The 20,315-nt window shown below is 52.1% G+C and overlaps 1 protein-coding gene across 1 annotated transcript in view; it reads left to right on the top strand.

Moving 5' to 3' along the window:
- Positions 1 to 17,308, top strand: part of Lim1 (LIM homeobox 1) — an 88,508-nt gene extending 71,200 nt beyond the window's left edge. The window contains exon 8 of the mRNA XM_025303450.1: positions 16,720 to 17,308. Coding sequence (XP_025159235.1) covers positions 16,720 to 16,832 — 113 coding nt within the window. The 3' untranslated portion in view covers positions 16,833 to 17,308. The remainder of the gene's footprint in view (positions 1 to 16,719) is intronic.
- The last annotated feature ends 3,007 nt before the right edge of the window (positions 17,309 to 20,315 follow it).

The raw sequence follows: 20,315 nt of genomic DNA, 5'->3' as shown, positions 1-20,315 counted from the left end.
AGCGAGAGAACGCGGATCTCTCGACGATCTCTCGAGATTTCCGCACGGCGCCTCGGAAGGGAACTCAGCTCCGCGAGGATTAATCCCGGCCGCGGCGCGGCGCGGCGCGGCGCGGCGGCTGCGACGGAAGGAACAAGGACATTCGCATATTTTCAAGCTTATTTCTCAACGCAATTAGGAGCGCGGCGTAACCACCGCGTGCGCCATATTTCCTCTCCCAGCCGCGAGAAAATATTCGATCAAGATTTCGCGAGAACGCGCGTCTAATCACGCAAAAACCGCATCGCCGTGAGCCGACGCGAATCAAACGTGCCTGAGACTTTTGATCCAGCCGTCGACGTGCAAGTATCTAATGTGTAACGCAAATTACACCTCACCAGTCGGCGACACAAAGCGAGAAAGCCAGCAGCGGCGGTGAGCATTAATGTCGCGTGAGAGCAAACGGTATTAAACAAGCGGGGATACAAGCGCCAGGCCGGGAGGGAAAGAGAAAGAAAGAGAAAAGGAAGCCGTGCCTCCTGCTTTCTCGAATGCAGCAAGAAGCAAATACCACGCGAGCGAAATCACTCGCTCGGGCGAAAAAATCGTCTTCTCGGTCTATCGCGTGTGTCATCATGAAGGGAAGTCCTGGGATTAATCCACCCGCCGCGCCGGCAGGATTCAAGGTAACGCGCACGCGCGCGCGCGCGCGCGCATATGTGTGTGTGTGTGCCCGTGTGCGGCTACGTGTGTGATTCATTCGATGCGACTCGGGGATTGATACTCTTTCGCGTCCCTCCTTGCGGCGTAACAGGTACCGCACGAGGGCCCGGGTCCTAATAATCGGAAGGACGAAGCGGAGGTGACGCGAGAACAAAGCGGCCGAAAGCCATGGGGGATCCCCCGAGCACCTGCTGGAGTCCCCGTACGCACGGGGGGCAACGAGCGCAACGACAGGACACCCCGACGCCCCGTAAAAAGCACGATTCGCGTCGGCCCCCCGCGACGCATCGACACCCACGCCGCGGCGATGCACGGCGTTTCCATCGGGCCCGATGATCGACCAACTGCAATTTTGCAGCTCGCCCATCCGTGTGAACTCGCACGAGGCTCTGCCCGCCGAGGAACCGTCATCGAGGGAGTCGCGAAAATCGCGCGGCTTCTGGGAGAGCCGCGCGATTCGCGATGACGTCGACTGATCTGGTTGTTACTTTATCGCGATCATTCGTATCGTATCTTTCACTAATGTGTCTACCGGGTAAAGTCTATTGTTGTTATTATTTCCGGCGGACGTTCTTCTTTTTGCTTCTCAAGTATCGGAAGCATTTATTTTTGCTCGCGCCTCAAGTGCGCCACGAGCGACATTCGTTCACTCGGGGGAAATGTGTTCTTCGCGTCCGCGCAATGTACGGATGAGTAATGAAGATTGTAATAGATTCCGCGATAACTAACTCATCTCCCGGGACATTGTGAGAGCGACCGGATCGGCAGCGCTCATCTGCCGTGACTTTTCATTGATTAGCCTAGAGAGAGAGAGAGAGAGAGAGAGAGAGAGAGGGAGAGAGAGAGAGACCGGTGCGCTCTACTTTGTAGGTAGACTCTTACATGTCTCGGTATGAATAGCGAAGTCGGTTCGCATTTAAAATGAATTGTAAATTGTCCGCTCATTACTCTAGAAATGCAGGCTGCGCCTATTTATCTCTCTTTCTCATTTTCTCTCTCTCTCTCTCTCTCTCTCTCTCTCTCTCGTCCTCTCCTTCTCTCTGTCTTCCCTTCTCCTCTCTCCCGATCGGCCGGATCAAGGCCGAACGACTCTACCGATCATCCCGAGCGGCTATACCGCGAATTAATTAACGGCGATAGACTTTATTTATAGACGGCGTGTCAAGGTCGGAGAAAGGGTTTCCCGAAGCTTCCGTCGACGGGGAGATTAATGTCCATTCGAGTATCGAGGAGGTTCCTGAAAGAATTATGTACGGAAAACGAGCCGGCGGGTCTCTCCCCGAATATCGATCTCGCCGGATCGAATCCTCATCGGTGCTCGGTAAAGGGATCATGAGTTCGTGAGATTCGGCACAACATGAAATAAATCAGCAAATAATTCCGCAGGCAATTAGTGAAACGGACTAACCGTTGTGACATGTATAAAGCAGGAAATTATTAAGAAACGTCTCGAGACATCGGGCAGGAAGATAATCGAGAGACGAACATCATCGAGACCGTAATTGCACCGCCGCACAGTGTTGAAAATTCTCTAGAGACCTGAATTTCCAACCGATCGTCGACACCAATGGATGAGGTCGATCCTGAATAAATTCCGAAGAGATCTGTCTTGCCAAAATTAAAAAGTAAATTTTTTTCTCGAATTACTAGCCCCAAAAGAGGGAAAATTATCGTTAAACGCGAGAAACTTGTGAAATACTCATTATTCGACACTTATTTCTGTCTAATAGCGGTGCACATTGGGTCGTGCTAATGTCGACGGTGATTACTTTCTATCTCCGTATGATGGCTTGTGAGCTGAGGTTTATAAGCTTTGGGCTCATGGACCATCAGGTTAGGGTTGGATGTTTTGTTCAATGTTCTCCATGTTTTTAAATTATTGGGTCCATATGGCTTAATTCTTTCTTAATGTGGGCTGAAATGATGAGCTTTGAAATTCTGAGTATTCTAAAAAGGTGATTATAAGTTCTGGGGTCTCGCACTTAGTATCCGTAGGCTCGAACCCATTGAGATCGATCTCAAGACACTGTACTCCAACCGATAAACTTTTAAGACACACCCTAAACCCATGAACCGATGATTTTTTCCAAATTTCGGCTAGACAGATCTCCTTGGAATTTATTCAGGATCAACCTCATCCATTGGTTAGGTCGATGATCGGTTGGAAACCGATCAGGTCTCTAGAGAATTTTCAACCAAAAAAATGTCATCTGCCCCGCTGTCAGTCACTGTGCGCCGCAGCGAGGCTTCGGTTCCTCATACTTAGGCATTCCCTGGTCCTCTCGCCGACGAGAGGAACCGCACGAGCGCCAGCGAAATAATTACGGGAATCTCGCGCGGCGGAATGAAGTCGCGTAGCCGCGAGAGTGCTGCGCGCCGTTCTATCCCTCCGTGACTTCATCCGTCGACTGGCTGCACGCATGAACGCCCACGCACGAACGCCCACCTCCGGCTCTCTTTCCGAGCCGTCCTGATCGCCGTATTGACGTGTCTTATCGGCGATCGGCGCCCATGGATCGCGCACTAACAAATACGCGGCTTTTATATTCCGTTACGATCGCTTCGCGCCGGGCTCGTAGGTAGGCAGGTAGGCAGGCAGAGGCCGTTACGTGGCTGCAGGTCGCGTATACGTTTGAATTTAAGATCGGGTAATCTGCCGCATTTGAATAACAGCCGCCTCTATTCGGCGGCTCTGTTGCGACAAGGCACCAGAAGCTGTCGAGGGGCGATCGCCTTTTTAACGACAGCCGTCGACACCGCTACACTTTGTCGCTCGGAAACTTGCGACTTGGGCGCGTCAGCTCGTCGTCGTCGTCGTCGTCGTCGTCGTGCGAACGGACGTTAAACGGCGCGGCGCGGCGCGGCGCGCGGCGGCGGGCGGACTTGTCGCTCCGCGACAAGTGCGTTTCGGCTTCATCAGAACAATCGCGCAGCGCGTTGTTGCTCCGCGGCGTGAAACTACGAAGATGTTATCTCCTCTCGCACAGGGGCGATACCGTGCGCGCCGCGTCCTGCGCTTCGAAAGCGCACTTGGTCATTGTCGTTCTGAACTATCGACGTAAATCTCGCCGCTCTCGGAGCGGCGATTCTCCAGCGGGACAACGGGAGAGAGAGACAAGGCCTTCGCCAATTTAACATCGTAAGATCTTAGCCGGTAACTTAATACGAGTCTACCTTCCTCGTTATTTCGAGGCGCTTTCGAAACGGTACCGCTTGTATGCGCTACGGCGGCCTGTGTTTACGATTCATCGAAAGTTACAATTCCCGCTCGAACAATAATCTCTCTCGTCGACCTGCCGAGCCTTCTTCTTCTTCTTCTTCTTCTTCTTTTTCGTCTTCGTCGTCTTCTTCTTCTTCGTCGTCTTCTTCGTCTTCTTCGTCTTCTTCTTCTTCTTCTTCTTCTTCTTCTCTTCTCCTACATCCTCGGATTACAACACGCGGCGTCGCATGAATACGTCGTTTTACGCGGACAGGTACACGCGTCTGCGTGCATTAGCCTTCATAAATTCCTCGGACGGCTCTCGAGCGTCGCTCTTTTCGCCAATGATACTGAAATATTTTGACTTTTATCCGCTCTCAATCGCGGCCTTCACTTCCACGCGGCACACACCAAGTTCAAGTTTTACTTCTTCGAAATGTCGTCCGTGTCCCCCCCACCCCCCCGCGCCTCGCTTCCTCTTTGCTGTCGATCGACGCGATCGTACGCAATAATGTAGCGTCCCCGGCGTTCCCCGTCCATCCTTGCAACTTTCTTGTGTATCCTGATGTGACTTTCTGATTAACGCTACTGTTTCCACCCGACGATTTGTTCTCAACGACTGCGCGCGCGCGCGAGTTTACGGCGTGCCTCGTGGCTCATCAGTTCAAACCGCCTTGAATTTCCATAGAAAATTCTCTCCTCCCGGCCCCGCCTCCGGCGATAATTGCTCCTCTTATCACAAGCGCGGTGAGAGCCCAGCTCCCACCAGCGCTGTGCACGTCTCGATCTACGATCTCGCATCGTCGTACACGCTGCGCGTAACTTATGAACGGCGCTGTACACTGAATCCCGCGCGCGGTTCTGCGTGACTTCATATCCACCGTGGACCCCCGCTACGCACCAACACGCATCCACCACCCACCCGGCCGCGCACACACGTGTACGCGTGCGCTCGTCATCGTCAGGTGCTGTCGAATCGACGTGTTTTGTCGATAATCAACGTCTATCGAATGCGTAATCGAGTGCAAGCGCGCCCACGTACCACCCATCCGCCCTCTCTCGCCTCCTCTTCATCCCTCGTCCATCCGCATCTGCACCTCCTCCCTCTTCCTCTTCCGCCTCCTCCTGCTCCTCCACCACCTCCCGCTGCTGCTGCTATTGCCGCCGCCGCCGCCGCCGTCGCTGCTGCTGCCGCACCTCCACCACCTCCTCCTCCTCCTCCTCCTCCTCCTCCACGTCCTCCTTTTGCTCCTGCACCGCACTCTCATTTCGCGCGCGCGGCGAAAACGCTTTCATGAAAATTCGCCCCGTCGACGTCGTTTCCGAGTCGCAACGCGGCTGTCGTTCGGCCACCCGGCCCCGTTGATTACTTTCCTTGCTTTTTCCCGTCGTTTTTTCGCGCGCGCTGCGGCGGGGGTGGTTCGCCGTCGGCGAACGAAGGAGCTGACGACGGTTATGCGCGCGCGACGTATTTCTCATTTTTCTCCTCGGTCGTGCCGTTCTTTCTCTCGTTACGACGGTAAAAAGGGCGCTCTTGGTGAGCGGGATAAGAACAGGAGCAGGAAGGTTGCTGTGGCGGCGGCGGCTGCGGTGGGGGCGGGGACGGCAACGCGCGGGGGAGAGAGGAGGTGCAAGGTGGAGGAATGATATTTTCGCCGGAGCGCGCGAGCTAAATTACTGGCGCGCGATGGAATGCGCATGCTACTCGTTCGCCGCGCTGCGCGCGGCTGATGAGCGCACGGCGCGGCGCGGCGCGGCGCGGCGCCTTGATGCAAGGCGCGTCCTCACGCGTGCGCGCGCGCGCGCGCGCGCGGCGATGCACCCGCTGTCTGATTATGATTACTTTTCCGATTAACGGCACCGCGCTGTCGGAGATGCTTGGCGACGCGTGCGTCATCGGCGCGATCGGACGGGACGTTGCCTGGCGACCGAGTTGTATGTTAATTGGCAATATTTTCCACGGCACGTGACGCCGCGGCCTTCTCTCGGCTGGCGGAATTTTGAAATCGCGTACCGCGCATTACGACGGCGGAATCTGAATGATGTTAGAGGTCGAGGTCCGAATGAGATCGACGCAGGACTCGAATATCGCCGAGGCGGACGCGCCGATTTGGAGATTGTGCGAATGCGGACTCGCGTGCGCCGCGACGCTTTGAACACCGCCGCTTCGATTTGCCAGGTGGCCGGGGGTTTCCCGGGTATGTCCCGGAATTTTTAAGCTTGTCCCGTGTACAGGAATTTAAGTCTTCTGTCCCGGAAAATTCGCATTTCAACAAAATCGTAATCATAACATTCATGTTTCTAACTGGTACCAGAGAGGGAGAGAGAGAAAGAGAGAGAGAGAGAGAGAGAGCTGAGAGTGGTCACCGCTATTTGTAGGATCGAATTTTTCAACGTGCCATCTAAGAAAATTGATGTCAACTGAGCCATTCGCGTGGTTGTAGAAATACAATCGCACCGTTCATGTCCAAACTTCTCTCTGCTGATATCTAATTCACGCATTTGTTTTGTCGCGAGTGCATCTCAGTGACATCTCTTAGCCGTCTCTTACCCCTCTATCTCTCAAATTTAACTAAAATTCTCCGACGATCTATTTTTCAATCGTCGCCTAAAAGCTGTCCCGGAAATAGTCATTTCGCACCTGGCAACCCTAGTTCCATTGTTCCCGGCGTTTAGCCGCGGAGTTATTAAAATCCGGACGAGTTTGGCGGACGAGAGTGGCCGCCGATTATTTCGACGATCGGCCTCAATGAACGCCTCGCGCACAATACGCAATCCCCAGCTGGCCGGGTCTCTCAAAGCGGCGATTATTCCGCGGCGGCGTGACGAGATAACGGCCGTGAGATAACGGGCCCGGGTCGAGAGCGTTTGGTTTGCAGTTGGAAATAATTAATATTTTCTTTACTTTTACACGGACGGGAGAGAGACAGAGAGAGAGAAAGAGAGAGAGAGAGAGAGAGAGAGAGAGAGAGAGAGAGAGAGAGAGAGAGAGAGGAAGAGAGCGAGAGAGAAAAGGAACGGGGGCACAATGCTTGGGCTCTTGCGAGGTGAGCATCGCCGCAGGTGCCAAGGGGGCGATTTCTTCGGCGGGGCACGTATAACCGCAGGGGCGAAAAACAAGCCGGCGGACGGCGGGGGGATTTTTCGCCCGGTGGCTCCCGCCCTGCGGCGAGCATCGCCTCCTGCAAAGTCACGGCGGTGAAATTTAGTGCCCCGCCACTAAATTTCTCAGGTATTCCAATATATTCCGCGGTGCGTATCTACCTGTTCCGCGCCGCCTCCCCCCCTCCCCTCTCACTCCCTCCCTCTCTCTCTCTCTCTCTCTCTCTCTCTTTTCCTTCGTCAGGCTTCCTCTCCTCCTGTCTCTCGCATGCTCTCTCTGTCACGCTTTCATTCTTCGCCGTTTCCTCGGCCGTCTTCCTCCTCTTCTTCCCTTTTACCCTACGTCTCGTACTCGTCCTACTCTCTCTCTCTCTCTCCCCCCCCTCTCTCTCTCTCTCTCTTCTCTCGCTACTTTTCTCTCTTTTTCCCTCGACCACCCCCCCTCCTCTTTCTCTCTCTCTCTCTTTCTCGAGACAGAGAGAGAGAGAGAGAGAGAGAGAGAGAGAGAGAGAGAGAGAGAGAGAGATGAGCGTTTGTTGCACACGCTCGACTTTAAAAGAAAAGGCACGAGATGAGGATAGGCGTTCCCACCGGAGTTATTAATGGCTTTGACTTCGTTGCTATGGATATCCATAAGTCTTTGGCCTGCGAGAAAAAGAGAGGATGAGCGAGGGAGTCGCGGCAAGTGAGAAGAAGAGAGAAAGAGAGAGTGAGAGACTAAGAGAAAGAGACTGGGGGAGAGAGAGAGAGAGAGAGAGAGAGAGAGAGAGAGAGAGAGAGAGAGAGAGAGGAGGCCTCGTCTCTCGGGCTTCTCTTGGACCTCGGGCCGTTGCCGGACCGAAGGACGTGAAACACGAGAAAAAGGCAGAAAGATGAGAAAGAGCGAACGTAAGGGGTAAGGACGACGTTACATGGATTTGTCAATTTTTTCAGCGTAAACGGAAGATAAGACGATGAAAGGATAAGTGAGACACGGGCCACCATCGGTACTTATTTGTGGATTAATTACGATTAGCAGACGATCAATTACAGTCGCGATCTTTCACGCCGCCAGCATTGTAGAATTATTTTTATCGCTTGTAGATCCTTCGGAAAGAATATCGTGTGTTTGAGGGATGTACCGTGTAAATTTAACGAATCATTAAGTGTTTCAAGAAGGAGGCCTGTGAAAAATGTGGGGAGAAGGAGAAATTATCGAAAAGAATTGATTCTGATTACTAAGAATGCGTCCGCGGTAGTTTTACACGTCACGGCGCGGAAAAACACGAGGGACCGCAAAAGAGCGGATAAGACCGACGACACGGGGTGAGTTTACAAAATACACTAAACTCGGATCCCGACGTAATTAATTAACTCGACGTTGTCCTTATGTATTAGAAATTAGCCAATTTTGTTATTACATAATAAATAACAGCGGAGTCCACACACATCGGCCAGCCGGCCGGCGATGTGCGCGTGTAGGAAAGAATACTTTTATGCGGTAATTGGCGAATAAAATCAATTATCAGCATTACTGGTTCATTAATGAATAACATTACCGACGCATAATAATAATTTACAATAATTAGAGGCTCGTGTGGCACACAGTGGCAATAATTAAATTGAAAACTCCGCGGGATATTATTTGCGCCGAACTTACGCTGATATCAATCGCGCGTGTTTTCGATCGATCCGCCGGGAATTCCGCGATGGAGGAGAACACGTAACTCTCCTCCCGTCCGTCTATATCTGTCGTGCGCGGAAAAAAAGTGTCGAGATGAGAAGTTTAATACCGTCGTGCGCTCATTAATCGCGCGATCTACCAATATGACGGACAGATTCGAGGGTGGGCGGAGGCGGGGGGCCGGGCAGGGGAGAGGGGCTAAGGGAGGCGGCGGCGTAGGAAAAAAAAAGTTATTAATTGAAATCTCACGTCCTCGCTCGCTGGACGCTCGCGACGCCGGGATAAAATTACACGTACCGGCAAAAGGCGACGCATCTCGTTAAACGCGCGCACGCGGTAGCACGATCGTTCCAATATCAATTACAGGTGAAAATTAATTACCGGCAGCGCGGCGGATAATGAAGCTTATTAATTCCGGTGCTAAGAAATGGAGAAACGTCGCCGCGCGGAACGCTCGCCGTCGCGCGCCCGGCGCTGTTCGCGGAAGAATACCAATCAATTATCGCCGGTGGTATCACCGGCTAATCAGCACTTATGTCCGATGTTCATGCATCCGATCCGGGTTCGCCTTACGCAACGCGCACGCACTCGTCCGTGTATTCGATCGAAAGAATCGACAACAAGCGTCTCGGCGGCGCATCGCCGTGACTGTACAGGGTGATTCAGAGTTGCCTTTTACTTTTTTTCTCTCCTCCCTCCCTCCCTGCTCTTTCTCTCTTTCTCCCTGCGCTGATTCCTCAGCACGCATGAGTTAGATTTAATTTCATTGCACGTGTGTGAGCAAGTGGAATACAACTTTCCTCTCGATTTCATTGGTGGAATCCTCGACGTCGGTGATTTTAAAGAAACGGAGAATGCTACAAATCAGGTTCCTGAATGAGAGATAAACAGCGGACCGATCGCGCTTCTCGGTCACGTCCGCGCGTAGGCTTTGTGTGTGTGTGTGTGTGTGTGTGTGTCAACGATTTCACTCGACCTCCGTCGCAGAAAACTTCGAAACGATCGGCGTGAACGCGCACGCTAAGCCTTTGCCCAAAGTCGCCGGTCGCGGGTGCACCCTGAGCGCCGCGTTTTCAGACGCACCCCGTATAACACACAGAGAGAGGATCCTCACGAACCGCGGAGAATCGAAAACCCGTTCGAGTGCGACGAGAGATCGAGGACGAGTTTCCTGGTCGCGCGTGTATTCGAGAAAACGGGATTGCTCGTAACGCCTCCTTCACGGCGTAACCACGTGAAGCGGGAGGTGGCCGTCGACGAGGCGATGAGGTGGGAGGAAAAGTAAAGTGTGAGTAAACATAATGGCAGGAATAACGTTTGCGAGACGGAGAAGGCGGAAGAAGAGGAGGAGGTGGAAGGAGAGGCGAAAAGAAGAAGGAGAAGAAAGAGGAGGAGGAGGAGGAGGAGGAAGAGGAGGAGGAGGAGGAGGAGGAGGAGGAGGAGGAAGACGACGACGACGACGAGGAGAAAGGAGGCGACGGCGGCCGTTTCTTTTCGCGACGCGGCGGGAATCGAGGTATTGTCGGCCGGCTATGCGGGCGATTTCACGTGCGAGTAGCCGCGTTGATCGCGCGAAAAAGGAAGATCCGCCGAGCGGCGAGCTGGCGTAATAGCGGGAATAGCGCCGGAGCAGCAATACACTGCCACGCCGCATGCAATGCGATGCAATGCGATGCGATGCGTTCCGCCTCTGAGAGGGACGTGCAGACCGTCCGATCGCGATACACGACGAGGGGAGTTGCGAGGCTCGCGAGGAAATTATCGTCGGTGGTATCGCGAGCCGATCGATCGGCCAATGATGGATTATGTAACTCTTGTATTTAATTTGGACCCGCGCGCGCGCGCGCGCAAGTAGACTCGTTTTGAGTTTCAACCGAGGTCCTTTCGTGGAAGAAGCTCTTATTAATCCACGTGCGCGCTCCTTTGGTGTATTAATAATAATTATGAGGAGAGAGAGAGAGAGAGAGAGAGAGGGGGGAGAGGGAGGGAGAGAGAATGGAGAGTTTCTTTTGGCGGAGCGTGGCAGATCGATCGGCGGATCCTCGGATTCGAAATTAATGACACATCGCGGCGACACATTATCTCGCTCGGACTTTTAATCCCGATCCCCGAGGGATTTAATTGAAACTTGGTATGGTTCGACGTTCGCCGGCCGGGAGAGACCCTTCATGCCGCTTCATATATTGCCGCGGCGCGTCATTATTTACGCGCTTTTCAAGCATATTATCGGCAATATCCGCGCGTCGGAGATTGGTATCTCGCAGCCAGTGCAGATTAAGTAGGAAGCGCGGAGTCTCAGCGCGAGACAACGCCGCGCGTCTCTCGCGATAAGGACAAATCGCGGCGGGTGTCAAGGGTTAATACGCTACACGAATCCTTGTCGTTGCGCGGCGCGTAAAGAAATGCGGAAACGACGAGGTTCGTAACGCCAGAAGCGCCGCCGCGCCGAGAGAAATCCAAGCGGCTCGGTCATCGCCGGCCCTTCGTCTTCCTGCGAATTTTTCGGCTTCCCGGCAGTCGCGGGGGAGTGTGTGTTATCGGCGAGCAACGGATTCCTTTGAAAAGCCGCGGCGATAATAAAGAGGCGCCGTATCCCGGTGTCATAACGAGGACGAAGTTCGGCCGTGCGCCGCCGCCTCCTCGGTCGTTTCGCGCCCGGGAAAGGAGAGATCCGAGCGGCGGAAACTGCATCCCCCGGATTAAGGACATTACGGTGGCGCGGCTTCGCCGCGCGGGAAGGAAAAACGCCTTTCTCCCGGCTTATCGGACTGTTAGAATCTCGTTCCGCGCGTCGTCGCGCCGTAAAAACACGGAATGTGTTCATTGTGTGAATCTGACGTGCAGAACGTATTTAGTATATCAGGTGCGCGCGCCGAGATTGAAAATGCGGGGTAGATCGAAATTCTTCTCACGCAGCCCCCCCCCCCCCCGTCGCGTCTCGCCGCGGATTTCGAGTCCCTTCGAATGTGGAGAGACCAGAAGCGCGGCGAGGAAAAGGAAGGGAGCGAGGGAGAAGGAAAATGACGACGACGTCGAAACGCGGATAATTGCGCGCTGTTGCGGATCGTTCGACGTTGAGGATTAAATGACAGCTTCGGCGTATTAATGCCCAAGGGCGGGGAAACTTACACGAGAAAATTCCGTTTTCGAGTTAATTTCAATTTCACGGCGAAGGAGAGTGCAAACTAGAAGAAACACAAGTTGGAGACACAATCTCCATGAGCTAATTGAAGTCTTAATCGGCGAGCTCTTCTCAGTCTCGACATTCTCGCACAAGGCGTCTACTTTTTTATCGCGATACTTGTACGTTGAAAACGAACTGACGGGGAGAAGAGAGAAAGAGAGAGAGAGAGAGAGAGGAGAGAGAGAAAGAAAAAGAAAACAGGCGCGGGGAACGCGATCGATGCGTACGAGCGAGTCGGCGGAAATTCCGTAATTACGAATGTACAGACTCACGAAACTGAAAAGGGAGGAGAAAGAGAGAGAGAGAGAGAGAAAGAGAGAAGAAGGGAAAGAGGCGTACACATAGAAAAGGCATATTTCCCAGCCACGACGGCGCCGTTGCATTGCCGCGTTGCATGCAGCATTGCGCGCGGCAAAAGCAACGCGACGATGAGCGGCGGTCGGCTTTATGCGGATTTCAGTGCGCGCGCTTTATGCGCGATACGCTCTCCGCTGCGATCAAAGAGATAACTAATTATAATAATCGTAATAATTGCAATACGCTTGCGTTATATCGGACAAACGAAATTTACTTTGCCTTTGATAATCGATAACGTTAGATAATCACGTTAATATCTCCAATAGACAAACTCTCTCTCTCTCTCGATTTCGTGAGCGTGACATGTGTCTCTGATTGATACGGCCTCTTCCGGAATTTTCACGCGAGAGAGTACCTCTCGGGTTCTAGATTTAGAAGCGAGAACGAGAGAGAGAGAGAGAGAGAGAGAGAAAAGAAGAAATGACGTCGGCCCATTTCATCCACCTTGATCGAATTTGAAGAAACGGGCGTTGCGTCAACGCGATCCGTCAGATTTTGATAACCCGTCGGAAATAAGAATGACCTTGGACGAATGCCGGCGTTGCACGCTTGCGTATAATGTTTGCGAAGGAGAACGGATATTTAAAGAACCGTCTCGCAGAGAGACCCGACGGCTATTGTCCAAAAATTCAACATCCAGCATCCGCCACACGGGAAACAGATTTGACCTAATTTCATGCGGCAGGATCGACTTTTATCGTAGATTACATCAGCAGAACGTACAACTCAATTTCGCCAAAAAGTTGACCTGATCAGTTTCCATAGAGAGGAAGGGAAAGAGAGAAAGAGAGAGAAGCAGAGATAAAGAGAGCGCGGAGCCGCGTCAATCCCAGCTCGGCGTTGCACGTAGCGCGATTACGCTGCGCGTTCCGCTCAGCGGTAAAAAAGAAGGAAAAGTTGGTCGCGCAGATGAAAACGCACGATGAAGGGCAGAATAGGAAATCTCGACTCGGTGAGACTCGGAAGAAAGGACGAATCGAAGAAGGAGAGAGAAAGAACGGCGGACCTGGCAAGGAATAAAGAAACGGTGGAGGAAAGGTACAAAGGGAGGGAGAAGCAAAGAGAGACAGCAGAGAGAACACACTCCCGTGGTCGAAAGTTTGGCGTAATGAAAGGAGAGAGAGAGAGAGAGAGAGAGAGAGAAAAAGAGAGAAAGAAGACCTTGAGAAGGGCGGAGGGGAGGAGGAGCTGGCGGGAGAAGAAAAAAAGAAGCAGCAAATTGACCGCCGCCAGCGGGGAAGCTCAGCGCGACGGGGAGTCCCCTTCGCCCGAAAACTCTTCCCGTCCTCTTCGATCTCGCGGGCTCTCCCTTACGATCGCCCTTAGTCCTATCTCGCTCCCGTCTCTCTCTCTCTCTCTCTCTCTCTCTCTCTCTCTCTCTCTCTCTCTCTCTCTCTCTCTCTCTCTCTCTCTCTCTGTCTCTCGCTCCCTCCTTCTCTGTCTTTCTCTTTTCCTCTTTGTCTCTTTCTCTCTCTCTCTCTCTCTCTCTGGGCCCCGCGCCCTTACGGCCGGCCACGGTCTCATCCCCCCCCCGGGCCCTCGCTCGCTCCACTCGAAGCGAGACAAATGAGCGGCATCCGTCTGCGTCACCTGTCCGTCAGTCCGTCCGTAACTTTTGACTCGAGGCAAATCGAGAGACGCGCGCGCGAGAAAGGGAGAGACGGAGAAAACGAGGGGCGACTTTTTACTTCGGGGCCCGGTGACCCGAGAGTGACGACGACGATGACGACGACGACGACGACGACGACGACGACGACGACGACGACGACGACGACGACGACGACGACGACGACGACGACGACGACGACGACGACGACGACGACGACGACGACGACGACGACGACGACGACGGCGACGACGACGGTGACGGCGACGACGACGATGACGACAACAACGAGGCGACGATGATTTCGCGTCGCGAAGGAAACGCGCGAGAATAAAGGTGTTCGATGTCGGCGTCGGGCTAATTCCGCTTAATTAAGTTCTCCATCTCTGCCCGCAACAGTGTGGAGTGCACCGTTGCTTCCATCGAGATGCTTCGCGTCTCGGCCGGGAAATAACAATAATAATAATAATTCACACAATAATTCCCCGTGTACAGCCACGCGGTTTAGAAAGTCCCAAGCACAGATCCGCTGCATAAATAACAATACGCGGAGATTGATACACGTCGAAAACGTTATTTTTACCGGCTCGCATCGTAACTCCGTCCGACGACTGAAATAATAATACACCGGCGGCGGCGGCGGGCGGCGCGTTCGTGTGCTGGAAGGGAATATAAAGAATAACGCTCGTAAAGCACACGCCGGTGCTGCAGCACGCGGGACGCTCGGCGATTTTCTGTATGCGTCGCGCACGATACAGAAATTTCCGCGGCCGCGTACCATAAATAATCCTCGATTACACGCGTCTCACGCGGCTCTCTCTCTCTCTCTCTCTCTCTCTCTCTCTCTCTCTCTCTCTCTCTCTTTCTCCCTCCCTCTCTCGTGCGCGCGCGCTCATACCTCCCGAAGAGGTAAATTCCGGCTGACGAGCGTCGAGGAGCGACGAGCTCTTTCCGCGGTCGCACGCCGGATTACGTCAACGGAGAGATTGTAAAAATGCAATTTGCATTATCAGATACGACGGCGACGTCGCGGCGCCGATACGCGAGATGTGGGTTACAACCTTATACGACCTTATTGGTCGGTTACCCTCTCCTCCCTCCTTTCATATTTATCCTTTATTATTTATTCAGGGAAACGTCAAGTGTCATTATCCTCCCCCCTTCCCCCTGCCGCTGAGTAGTCCCCGAAACCGGCGCACGGTGCGACGCGAGATAAAAGCGCGTCTCTTGCGGTCCGATGTCGAGAAGGAACGACGAAGGGGAGTGCGATTTGCATTTAATAGCTCCCACTTAGAGAGAATACACAGTTCGCCGTGTCGGAAGACGCGAGCGTCGCGCGGAAGACCGCCGTTACATATTCAGTCCCCGATTGCGAATTGTCCCCACACGCGTAACTGGAACGTCACTGGAACGCGGAGCCGATTAACGAGATCGCGAATCGATGCGGCGATCGCTCTTGTCTCCGATACGGAAAAGCAATACCGGTTATCGGATAGACCACCCGCCCTGTCCCCCTCCCCCCCCCCTCCCGCTCAGCCCGCGCCCCGCTGGCCCTGGCTGACCGGCTATCTCGCGGTGTATCTCCGAGCGCGCGCGCGCGTGTGTGTGAGAGCGCGGCGTTCCGAACGCATTTTACAGGTGTTACTTCCTAGCGCGGGCGCAACGCAGATAAGAAACAAAGTGCCCCCCGGTATTCATCACGGTTATCTTTATGGAAGCGCCTGTAACGCTGATGAGAAATTCTTAACTTTTATGGACGGCCCGATATATATGCGGACGCGCCCGACAACTTTTCCGCGCCTCCCGGAAAAGGCGCGCGCTCGCTCGCGGCCGAAATTTATCGCGTGCATGCGCGCGCGCGCGCGCGACGAGCGTTTTTCGCGTGCGTGCGTGCGGAGTAAATAATTATAACTGTTTCATATCCGAGCCGAGATCGCTCGTGAGAACTCCGTTCGCGAGAGCCGGTATATTTTCTTCGGACCGACTCTTTCCTCCATTATCGTATTCTATGAATACCTCGATATAAAATATCGGCGTAGAACAATATACACAGGGGAACGTGCGTTAAAGCAAATTTCGCACGTGGGATAGAAAAAAAAAAGTTTCTACGTATGCGGAACTCGGTTTTTCTTCGTCAAATTGCGGTCGGAATGGATTTGCATTGGAAATGGAAATTGCATTTATCCGTACGTCGGAAATAGAAGTAGAATGAAACATCGAATACGCGTGCGCGCGCGAATCTATTATTCGGATCGATTCTGATCCGAGCGTTAAAAATGGTGGAAAATCCACTCCGAAAATAGGCATGTAAATGGCATTGTTGCTTCTTCTCCGCGATCCCGATTGGCCGATTCCTCCGGCTTGACGCGAGTTGCTGCTTAATTCGACTGTCATTGGGTGTGCTTGTTAGCGAGGAGAAAGTGTAACGGTTTTTGAGTGTCGTGAAGAAATTAAACATCGCGGAATGTCATTACAATATTAATGTATTTTCATATAAAAGACGTTAAATTAACAAACAAGCGAGGTGACGATGCTCTAGGGCGTATTTCAAGAGTCTCACGTAGAGTCTCGGCAATTACCGAGCAATCATATCAGTCATTGGCACGTCAATTAACGGGATCGGGAGATGTCGCACGTGACGCTCGATTTTTCCCGAATTAATTGAAACATGCGTGAGACACGTTGTTTTATTTCGCGCGCGCGTAATTATCGTATTTAAATCAGCTTCATCAGTGGCAGCGAGTCCTCGAGTCGTGAGAGAGTGAACTACCGCGCCCCTTTTGTTCTGACCGATTAAAAAAGAAAAAAGAAAGAAAAAACGCATTATCCTGAGCCGCTGATAACTTGAGCTTCATCCGTTCGTGTCTATCGATATGATTAGTCAGATAACTTGTTTTTTGTTTCAGATCTGGCGGAGATCGCAGCCACCCGGGAGGTGCAGTTTCGGTGGATGCAGATGCCGTACCGGGGGGAGCCGGTTCGGGCCGAGCAGGATCGTCTCTCGACGGCAGGTTCATAAACTTGCCGTACTCCTCCACTGAGCCCTTTCGGGATCGGAAACTGGGACATAGATGTCAAAATAAAAACTAACACTCTCGTGTCCGCTTCTCTTGTTTAGCTCTCACATCTAATCGATGATGTTGCAACTTTCGTCCCAGGCTTGTAACAGAGCGTTGTTGATGAAGAACAAAGATTTTAGTCGACGGATCTATTAGATTCTTGCGCGTTATAATAAAGCGATGCGATTTACATAACTTGTAAATTTTTTATATGATAGCGCCGGCTGTATTTTCTGTTGCTCTAACGAAAAGGTAATACAGTAATGTATTTACTAGAAAGAAAAAGAAAGAAACAAATTTCGCGACTATTATTTCGCTTGTGTAATTATATTAGAAAAATATCAAACACTTTTCTCTCGGTCGACAAAGTTTTACACGCATGTACTTGTGTTGTCTGTCGAATTATGCTACTTGAAATAATCCAATGTTTACCTCATCGAACAATCGCCTCCTTTATCTTGTACTTCAACTACTGAATACTCCTTTCCGGAAAGAAATCCGGTCTCCGATATCTTACCCGATCCTTTAATCTATTAGATTGAATTAGAGATATTTTTATTCAAAATGGAATACGTCGGAAAAATCACTCACTGGAATGCATACCAGAATTGTACATGAGAATCGTGCCACTGGATTTGTGCTACCAGAAATGTGCACCAGAATTGCGCATCAGAGTCACGCTACCACATGCGGAATTCGCGATTGCTTTACTCGCGATAAGTCAAGCAATCGTCGCGGCCATTAGTTTCCGATGGTTTTTACACACGAAGAGAGAGAGAGAGAGGGAGAGAGAGAGAGTTACGTCATTTCGCTCGCGAAACGCTACATTCGCGACATGCATGTGTATCAATGACCGCTGCGAGAACGATTAGATTCACGCGAAGCAAGGATCCCTTATTGTTCGATAATCGCTTGCAAAACGGAATCTTCCTTTCCTCTTTTTTCCTTAACTCGTTACGCGTTTCGCAGGAAAAACATAACAAGCATGCGACACGTCCACCGCGATCATCACCCATTTAACTTCTTTCAGCCGTTAAGGAGAGCTTCGATGTCGAGCCTTGACACTTATTCGTGTCATCACCGCCGTTATTTAATCCACCGTGATTACCGTAATAAGCGCGGTGTAAGGAATCTTTCCACCGGGCCGGCGTATCTCGAGTGTTGACAGACGGCGTACAAGTAACTACCGGGAGGGTTAACACAAATCGCCGAGGGTCAGGCATCAAAATTTCGTTATGGCATACCGAGGAATCAATAATACGAAGATTCACGATTATTACGCGCATAATCCGCGTTATGCTATCGGCCGCGAGTTTATTTGCGCTCGCGCGCCGGCGCGCTTTATATTTCGGCGGCATCTCGCAATAAGACGCCGCGGCGAGCGATATTGCCCGTATGCAAATTTATTGTTCAAGCCCGGCAGTCATCGCCGGCGGGTCGAAGGGTCGCCGGTGGTGCCGTCGGCGCGTGCGACGTTTACCGTAATTTAGCGCTACGGAAAGGATTCGTTAAGATAGCGGGAACACGTTTCCCTTTATCTCGCGGGACGCGGATGCATCTCGCGCGATGCAGTCGCATCAGAGTCGTCGCATCGTCGAGAGAAAGAAACAGAGAAAGAGGATGGGGAGGAGCAGAATGGGAGAAAGAGAGAAAGAAAAAGTGGAATGCGAAGCGACGATGATTCGTCCTCAGAAAATTATACGGGGTGGGCCGAGGGGCAGCCTCGCCGTTTGAAAGGATATAATTTCGCACCTATTACCGGCGCAAAAAGGATCGCTGGAGGTCGAACGGATGGATGGTAGCCGCCCTGGACGCGTTCAGGAAGTGCAAACTGCCCTGCTCGAGGGAGAGAGAGAGAGAGAGAGAGAGAGAGAGTTCGCTGAAAAATTATGACATCAACGCTTCCAGTCTGGAAATTAACGCTTCCGGCCCCGAAGCCGACGAGTAACAAATCAAACGTAACGGAAGCCAGCGCGAGGTTCGCTCACTCTTGCTCGATATTGAAAACTTGTCGTACGGCGGTTATTGCCGGGCGTAGGATAATTGAATCGGCCGCTCGAGAGATGACGCTTTCGTCGGCGACACACTTCGTCGTCGTCCGTGACGACGAAAATATTTCGCGCGTACTTTCTGCTCTGGCCTCATTAGAAATTTTAATAACACATTCGCACACGTTCCGAAGATATTCAAGCGTCGTCCGCGTGATGATCCGTCTGATGTCCGCAAGTGGTCGCAGTGTCAACGGACACACATGTCTCTGCTCTCTCATCTCTCTCCATTTCCCTTTTACGGGATTTATGAAAAGCCTTTCCGCGCCTGACAAGGATCACAATTGCACAGCAAACTTCTTGTATCGAACGCCTCGGGGTAATCTCGAGCGGCGTCACAATTCACAGCGCAGATTGCTGTCATAAATCGCGCGCAGTCGTTTTTTTTCTTTCTTTTAAATTCGACAGAGGCGTCGATGAGACAAAAACGCGCTGCGAAACGCGCGCCGCGACATGCCGCGGCGAGCGCGAAAAAATGATGATTTACTGGGAAGTAAGCTACTGCGTCGTAATAAAACTGTCAACCGGCCCACCCAGTACGTAGGTATAGATGTAGGCGCAGACCGAGAGAGAGAGAGAGAGAGAGAGAGAGAGAGAGAGAGAGAGAGAGAGAGAGAAAGAGAGAGAGAGAGAGAGAGAGCCCCGGGAAGGATGTTCGTCCACGGTGTCTGAATAAGACGAGTGCTCCTCGAATGGCCTCGAGATTAGAATCTGAACGACGCTTAGGTGTGTCGCTCGAGGTCCCGGTGAGGTGCATACGGAATTCGTGCCAGCTTCTGTCCACGTGTCGGCCGTCGCCCGTAGATCACAAGAAGAAGACGTCCGGCTTCCGTCGAAATTCTTTCTTCCCCGTCGTCGGCCTCGCGTCTCTCGGCCGGGTGAGAGAGACCGCGGCGACTCGGGCATCGCGATGATACGCGAATACACAATCGGAGGACGCAACAGCCTCATCGCTCCAACATTGTTGCGTAGAATAATTTGTCCATCGCTACGAGAAACGCAGCGATGTCTGGTCGGGCCCGTCACGCGTATCGACGTAGAACTCACATTTTTCGCTCGTCGTTTTTGGGTTAATATTTTTTGCAATAATATTTGCCGCCCGCAGCGCGTTTATCTCTCGACATTTTCAAAATGCGTCATGGATAATCATCGTGCGGCTTTGATGCGCAGCGTCTGTGATGTACTTTGCGCATCATGTAGAGCGTAGCAAATATTCAAAGATCAGATCAGATGACACGCATGTTTATGTACAAACCGCCGGGATCGAGAATCGATCGACTGTCGCGACGTCGAAGATCCGCCCGAAAAAAGTTTAGTATCTCTAACAAAACTGTTTAGTTGAGGCATTTTTTAATACCAATCAAATATCTTGTTTTATACAACAAAATATTTAGT

The sequence above is a fragment of the Harpegnathos saltator genome, unplaced genomic scaffold (assembly GCF_003227715.2).
Source record: "Harpegnathos saltator strain DR-91 unplaced genomic scaffold, Hsal_v8.6 scaffold115, whole genome shotgun sequence".
Lineage (NCBI taxonomy): Eukaryota > Metazoa > Arthropoda > Insecta > Hymenoptera > Formicidae > Harpegnathos > Harpegnathos saltator.
Note: the sequence above shows the minus strand (reverse complement) of the source record. Positions and strands in the feature narration are given on the sequence as shown.